The 7,990-nt window shown below is 43.6% G+C and overlaps 1 protein-coding gene across 1 annotated transcript; it reads left to right on the top strand.

Moving 5' to 3' along the window:
• The first annotated feature begins 5,178 nt into the window (after window positions 1–5,178).
• On the top strand, window positions 5,179–5,970 carry olig3 (oligodendrocyte transcription factor 3). The gene has a single exon (XM_033979971.1). The coding sequence runs from the start codon at window positions 5,179–5,181 to the stop codon at window positions 5,968–5,970; it is 792 nt and encodes a 263-aa protein (XP_033835862.1).
• The last annotated feature ends 2,020 nt before the right edge of the window (window positions 5,971–7,990 follow it).

The raw sequence follows: 7,990 nt of genomic DNA, 5'->3' as shown, positions 1-7,990 counted from the left end.
AATCACAGGGGCCTTATTTGTGATGGGGCACAATGTGAGAAAGTCACATGACTGTAGCTGTTATGGTTTAGGAGAAAAATAATGGGTGGAAAAAAAATTTCCATTATTATTAGGCCCGAGCCTGGGACTCCGTCCCGGCGAGGGACTCATTAAAACCGCGTCCGGAGTGTGGAAAATGGCAAAAATCAAGTAGTAAACACGCCCCGACATGGCAGTGAGTGGTGTCAAAAATTAGAACTCGACGAGCTCTAATTGTCACAAAAGACCCCGAGAAAAAATATCGAAAGACGACTCGGTAGCGCCACCTCAAACTTTCATTTTCATGGGGCCAATGGGAGCCTGACTCGGAAAAAAGTCAACGTAAAAATCTGAAACTCACATCAAAAAATAGTACATGTCGGGACATGACAAAAATTATATTATGGTCCCGCCCTAATATGTACAGGAAGTCGGCCATATTGGATCAAACCCGTGAACGACAAAAGTGCACACCCTCGCATTCAGGACATTTTCTCGCACAGTTTTCATTAGAAACACGTCAAATTTGGTCAAATCCCACTAAACCCATGTGTGATTAAAGATTATCAGTTACATTTTGATTATGACTTTGGGTGTGGTCAGGGTGAATTTTCAACAAAATCACAAATTTTGGAATATTTCAATAAAATATTTCTCTTTCACACATTTTTTGTTGGGAAAACGCTAATACAGCATTTATGCACATTTGTGAGCTGAACGGAATGATATGCAAATCAAGGCACTCTCTCACAAAATGGCTCTCTAGTGCCCTCTTCAAATTTCATTTTCAAAAATTCGTAGAACACAAACGCTTTGACGTGGACGTGTGAAAAAAATCACAGGGGCCTTATTTGTGATGGGGCACAATGTGAGAAAGTCACATGACTGTAGTTGTTATGGTTTAGGAGAAAAATAATGGGTGGAAAAAAATTTTCCATTATTATTATTATTATTATTATTATTATTATTATTATACTTACCGCTTTGAAGTCATTTTTGACCCCCTGAACGTTAACGAAAACTCAATTTTATTGGACCCAAAATTCAAGTTTGGTGAAAAATTTATTATTTTGATGTTCAAAAAAATTATTCTTTCAAAATGACTCATTAGCGCCACCTCAAAAATCAAAATGCATTACGTCAATGAGAGACCTTTTTCATTGTAGACAAATGAAATTTGGTACAAACATAGAACATGTCAAGACAAGTAAAAAATTATATTATGACCCCACCCTAAACCCTACAGGAAGTCGGCCATTGTGGGCGGAACCCCATTTTTTCAAAATTTTACCTCTCACATTTGGATTTTTTGCGCCTTGGATTTTCATTCAAGAAACATGCAAATTGGTCAAAATGAACTAGACCCATGTGGGATTATAGGGAGCTGCCTTTGATTTTTCTACATCATAAAATGTGGGTGTGGCCAGCCTGCAAAAAAAAAATCAATAATTTGAAGTGTTAAAATGTGCATCACTCACACATGCAGTGTCCTATTTCCCGGCATTAATATACATTTTGTTTAAAATCTTGATCTACACAAAATGTTATACAATTTACATATGTCAGATTTTTTTCTGCTCCACAGCGCCCCCTTGAACTTTTGAATTGGACCAAAAAAATTACTTTGACGTAAACATCTGAAATTTGGCATGGACATTTGGCTTGGCAAACTGAACAAAAAAGCCAAAGAGAACATACCTCTGTCTGATACTATGTCACCGTGGTAACATAATAAATGTGTCATTGAAATGAATGGGGTTCAGAGTACTGGACTTTGTTGTAGACTAAATAGATGCTCTACACTCATCAAACTATGGCCTGAAATTCAAGATCGGCAAAAAATTTTGTATTTTGATGTTCAAAAAAATTAACATATCAAAATGACTCAATAGCGCCACCTCAAAATTTGAAATACATTACGGCAATTAGAGACCTTTTTCATCGTAGACAAATGAAATTTGGTACAAACATAGAACATGTCAAGACAAGTAAAAAATTATATTATGACCCCACCCTAAACCCTACAGGAAGTCGGCCATTGTGGGCGGAACCCGATTTTTTCAAAATTTTACCTCTCACATTTGGATTTTTTGCGCCTTGGATTTTCATTCAAGAATCTTGCAAATTGGTAAAAATGAACTAGACCCATGTGGGATTATATGGAACTGTCTTGGATTTTTCTATATCATAAAATGTGGGTGTGGCCAGCCTTCAAAGAAAAAAGACGTTTTTTGAAATTCTAAATTGTCCGTAACTTGAACATGCTGTGTCCTATTTTCCGGCATTAATATACGTTTTGTTTAAAATCTTATTTTGAGTGCATAGATATGCAATTTACACATATCACATATTACATTGCTCCACAGCGCCCCCTTGAAATTTTAAATGGTACACAAAAAAATTACTTTGTCACAAACATTTGAAATTTGGCATGGACATCCCTATTCCGATACTGAACAAAAAAGTCAATGACACTATACCTCTATTTTCAAAGGTGTTGCCATGACAACATCTGACATTTCTCATTGAAATACATGGGTTTTGGTCAACAAGGATGAAAAATAATTACTTTGTCATAGACCATTGAAATTTGGTACACATATTCCTCTCATCATACTGAACAAAAAACCCAATGAACACATACCTCTATTTCCAACCGTGCAGGCGTGAAAATGTGATAAATGTTGTCATTGGAATGAATGGAGTAGTATTACTCAGTCGCTGATTTTGGGGGGGAACGATGTAAGCGGGAATGAAAGGCAGGATCTCCGCGGTGGCGTGTACCCCGCGGTCGCAAGGGGTGGCGAGGGCCTTTATCACTGCTTGCAGTTTTAATTATTATTATTATTATTATACTTACCGCTTTGAAGTCATTTTTGCCCCCCTGAACGTTAACGAAAAGTCAATTTTATTGCACCCAAAATTCAAGACTGGTGAAAAAAATTTTATTTTTACCTGCGTTTATAAAAATTTTGAAAAATGTCTCGGTAGCGCCCCCTAAAACTCCAATGCATTGTTTTTGCAAAGTTTGACATAAACATTTGAAATTTTGCACATACATCCTCCTTGACATACTGATAAAAAAAGTCAATGAGATCATACCTCTATTTGCAACTATGTTGCCGTGGTAACATAATAAATGTGCCATTGAAATGAATGGGGTTCAGAGTACTGGACTTTGTTGTAGACTAAATAGATGCTCTACACTCATCAAACTATGGCCTGAAATTCAAGATTGGCAAGAAATGTTGTATTTTGATGTGCAAAAAAATTTACGTAACAAAATGACTCAATAGCGCCACCTCAAAATTTGAAATACATTGCGGCAATGAGAGACCTTTTTCATCGTAGACAAATGAAATTTGGTACAAACATAGAACATGTCAAGACAAGTAAAAAAATATATTATGACCCCGCCCTAAACCCTACAGGAAGTCGGCCATTGTGGGCGGAACCCCATTTTTCCACAATTTTAACTCTCACATTTGGATTTTTTATGTCGTGGATTTTTATTCAACAAACTTGCAAATTGGTCAAAATGAACTAGACCCATGTGGGATTATAATGAGCTGTCTTTGATTTTTCTACATCATAAAATGTGGGTGTGGCCACCAATCAAAGAAAAAAGCAATATTTTGAAGTTTTCAATGGCCCATAACTCAAACATGCAGTGTCCTAATTCCCGGCATTAATATACGTTTTGTTCAAAATCTTGATCTGAGTGCATAGATATGCAATTCACATATGTCAAATATTACATTGCTCCACAGCGCCCCCTTGAAATTTTAAATGGCACGTAAAAAAATTACTTTGTCACAAACATTTGAAATTTGGAATAAATATCGCTATTGCGATACTGAACAAAAAGGTCAATGACACCATACCTCTATTTTCAAAGGTGTTGCCATGGCAACGTCTGACATTTCTCATTGAAATACATGGGTTTTGGTCAACAAGGACGAAAAATTATTACTTTGTCATAGACCATTGAAATTTGGTACACATATTCCTCTCATCATACTGAACAAAAAAGCCAATGAAGTCATGTCTCTATTTCCAACCGTACAGGCGTGACAATGTCATCAATGCTCTCATTGGAATGAATGGAGTAGTATTACTCAGTCGCTCATTTTGGGGGGAGGAGCGATGTAAGCGGGAACGAAAGGCAGGATCTCCGCGGTGGCGTGTACCCCGCGGTGGCAAGGGGTGGCGAGGGCCTTTATCACTGCTTGCAGTTTTAATTATTATTATTATTATTAAATGGTACCTTGTGCACTCACTTGTTCACTCATTTTAATATGTGCTCAATGACTAACATGATGTATTTGTATTATTTGTATTAGTTTATATTTTTATTATTTTTTATTAATTGTATTATTATTTTATTACTTTTTTATTATATTTCATTTGATATTATTATTATTATTATTATTATTATGTTTATTTATTATTATTATTATTATGTTTATTTATTATTATTATTATTATATTATTTATTTATTATTATTATTATTATTATTTTCACTTGTACCTTCTGTGGCGCGTGTCTCTGTCTCGGCTCCTCTTGTTGCTGCAGCAAAAAGAAAAAAACACATTTGTGACATGATGTTTAGTTTTGTCTCTTTCACTCTGGAGCAGATAAACAGATAAACAGATAAACAGATAAACAGATAAACAGATAAACAGATAAACAGATAAACAGATAAACAGAAGCTGTTTTATTTGTGCAGGTCGTTCAACACAAATGTGTTTTCTGTCAAATCAAACACTTTAAACAGAAGAACAGACACTGACCTCAGACACTTTGGACAAATCTCACACAAAATGTCGCCTGTGAAACGGAGAAGACGCGTCTGTAAAACCACATCATCGTGTTTTTAACGTAAAGAAGAAAAAAAGAAAAGAGAAAGCAGAGCGCGCGGAGGAGTGCGCCCCCGACCGCGCGCTGATAAAGCAGTGAATGGGACAGTCCCACCGCCCCTTCCCCGTCCACCCTTCACCCGCGGCCGAATAGGAGCGCGCCGAGTCTGCGCGCGTATAAATAGGCTGTGCACGAGGCTCCGGCGCAGACACAGTGACACAGAGGCCCGTGGAACAGCCGCGCGCTCCACAGACACGGGAGAGAGAGAAAAGAGAGGGAGGACCCCACGCGCGCATAAAATGAATTCAGACTCGAGCGCGAGCAGCAGAGCATCTTCCCCGGACATGGATGACATGTTCTTACGCGAGCACCACCACCTGCCGCACCACCACGTGGCCTCCTCCGTCTCCTCCACCTCCAACAGCCACAAGATGACCCCCGAGCACGCGCGCTCCGGGGACGGCAAGAACAGCAGCAAATACAAACTGAAGAAACAGGTGACAGAAGAGGAGATGTACCAGCTGCGCCTCAAGATCAACGGCCGCGAGCGCAAACGCATGCACGACCTGAACCTGGCCATGGACGGACTGCGCGAGGTCATGCCCTACGCGCACGGGCCCTCCGTGAGGAAACTGTCAAAGATCGCGACGCTTCTCCTCGCGCGGAACTACATCCTGATGCTCACGAGCTCCTTGGACGAGATGAAGCGGCTCGTGGGGGAGATCTACGGGGGGCAGCACTCCGCCTTCCATTGCGGGACGGTGTCCGGGACTCACTCCGGGGGACACTCGGGGCCCGTGGCCGCGGCGGTCGCGGCGGCGGCGGCGGCGGCGCATCAGGTTCACCCGCTGCTCTCCGGCTCCGCCTCCGGGTCTCTGCCCGGCTCCATCCCGGGACTGGCCTCTATGAGACCCCCGCACTCCCTGATGAAGGGCTCGGCCCCCGCTCCTCCCGCGCTGCCGCTGGGCTCGGGGTTCCAGCACTGGGCCGGTCTCCCGTGTCCGTGCGCCATCTGCCAGCCGCCCGCGCACATCCCCATCTCCTCCAGCGGCCTCACGCGCCTCACGGACAGTAAAGACTCTATGAAATAACACGAGACTCTGTGTGAGGTTTATATAGAACATTAAGAACATGTACAGAACATGTACAGAACATGTACAGAACATGTACAGAACATGTACAGGGAGCGGGCAGCGCTGCATGCTGGGAGTGTTGCTGTGTGTGTTGCTGTGTGTGTTGCTGTGTGTGTTGCTGTGTGTGTTGCTGGGTGTGTGTTTTCTTGGTTTGACTAAAAGAAAAAGTGTATTTTTCCTTGTAACAAGGACTTATAATTTTGCCAGAGGTAAATGTGGACCCGGTCTGGAGCAGTGTCTCTGTGTGGACCTGGAGCTGTGTGTGGACCCGGTCTGGACCTGGACCTGGTCTGGACCTGGACCTGGTCTGGTGGGTCTGGAGGTGTCTGTGTGTGTGTGGACCTGGTCTAGTGTATTTCTGGACCCGGTCTGGACCTGGTCTGGACCCGGTGTTGACCCGGTGTTGACCTGGTCTGGACCCGGTCTGGACCCGGTCTGGATGCGGTCTGGACCTGGTCTGGACCCGGTCTGGACCCGGTCTGGATCCGGTCTGGACCCGGTCTGGACCCGGTGTGGACCAGGCTCTGGACTCTGCTGCTCGGGTCCAGGTTTGTGGCGCTGCTGTGACTCTTTTATGGACCCGCATGTTGTAAACAGCAGTGACCCGCATGACCCGCATGACCCGTGACTCCACAGACCAGTGTCTTTATTTTTGTACATTGTTGATGAATGATATTTATTATCGCCCGGAGAATATTTCAATAAAATGCAGATTATCATCAAATCTAAGTTTCCTCTTTTGTGCCTCAGCTGCGCCGCTGTCCCGTCCCCCTGTGTCCCCCTGTGTCTGAGTGTGTCCCCCTGTGTCTCAGTGTGTCCCCATGTGTCCCTCAGTGTCTCTGTGTCCCTCAGTCTGTCTCATCCTGTGGTCACGTCTTCACATTTATCAAACTCTTCTGTTTCTTTTCTCCGCTCATTTTTCCAAAGGCCTAAAACAAAAAGGCCTTTTATTGAAGCGCATCGAACATCACATTTTTATGTTTCTAAAAATATAGAATGAATCAGAGAAATAATAATAAAAAATAATAAAAAATAATAATAATATAAACACACAGAGAGCACGAGTCCGCGCGTGCACATTTATAGAGCGCGTTTTCTCCGTGTTTGGGCGCTGCGTAAAGGCGCGTGGGTCTGTTCCTCTGTGGGTCTGTTCCTCTGTGGGTCTGTTCCTCTGTGGGTCTGTTCCTCTGTGGGTCTGTTCCTCTGTGGGTCTGTTCCTCTGTGGGGCTGTTCCTCTGTGGGGCTGTTCCTCTGTGGGGCTGTTCCTCTGTGGGTCTGTTCCTCTGTGGGGCTGTTCCTCTGTGGGGCTGTTCCTCTGTGGTCTACGTCCACGCGCAGCTCAGAGACATTTTCCTGCAGAGAAAACTGTTTTTGGTAAAAGTCAAATGACTCGGCGCAGAGGGACCCGCGTCACGCGCGTTAATGGAGCCGAGCGCGTCCCCGCGCACCAGAGCGGTCTGTGCGCGCGGGTCCCTCGGGTGCTCGCTCCTCTCTGCGCGGACAGAACGTGTGTGTGTGGAGATTACACGTTAATTGTTCACGGGGGAAAAAGAGGAAGAATCAGAGGCGCGGGATTAAACTGAGACCCGCGGCCGTAAATGAGCGCGGATTAAACACGGACTGTGTCACGTGATGGAGCTGGAGTGTGGAGCTGGTGTGTGGAGCTCAGTGTGTGGAGCTCAGTGTGTGGAGCTCAGTGTGTGGAGCTCGGTGTGTGGAGCTCGGTGTGTGGAGCTCGGTGTGTGGAGCTCAGTGTGTGGAGCTCAGTGTTTGTGTTTGATTTGGGGCAGAGCTGAAGTCTTTTCTTTTTGTCTTTAGGAATGAGCTCAGAGCGAGAGCGGCCAGAGGGAATGTGAAGAGATGAGGCTGTGTGTGTGTGTGTGTGTGTGTGTAGTTGTGTGTCGTTGTGTGTAGTTGTGTGTATGTGTAGTTGTGTGTAGTTGTGTGTATGTGTAGTTGTGTGTCGTTGTGCAGAGGC

Source organism: Periophthalmus magnuspinnatus, chromosome 15 (assembly GCF_009829125.3).
Source record: "Periophthalmus magnuspinnatus isolate fPerMag1 chromosome 15, fPerMag1.2.pri, whole genome shotgun sequence".
NCBI classification, from domain to species: domain Eukaryota; kingdom Metazoa; phylum Chordata; class Actinopteri; order Gobiiformes; family Gobiidae; genus Periophthalmus; species Periophthalmus magnuspinnatus.
Note: the sequence above shows the minus strand (reverse complement) of the source record. Positions and strands in the feature narration are given on the sequence as shown.

Bases quoted from the DNA above. Each gene is read 5' to 3' on its own strand.
- olig3 (XM_033979971.1), top strand. From the start codon at position 5,179: ATGAATTCAGACTCGAGCGCGAGCAGCAGAGCATCTTCCCCGGACATG.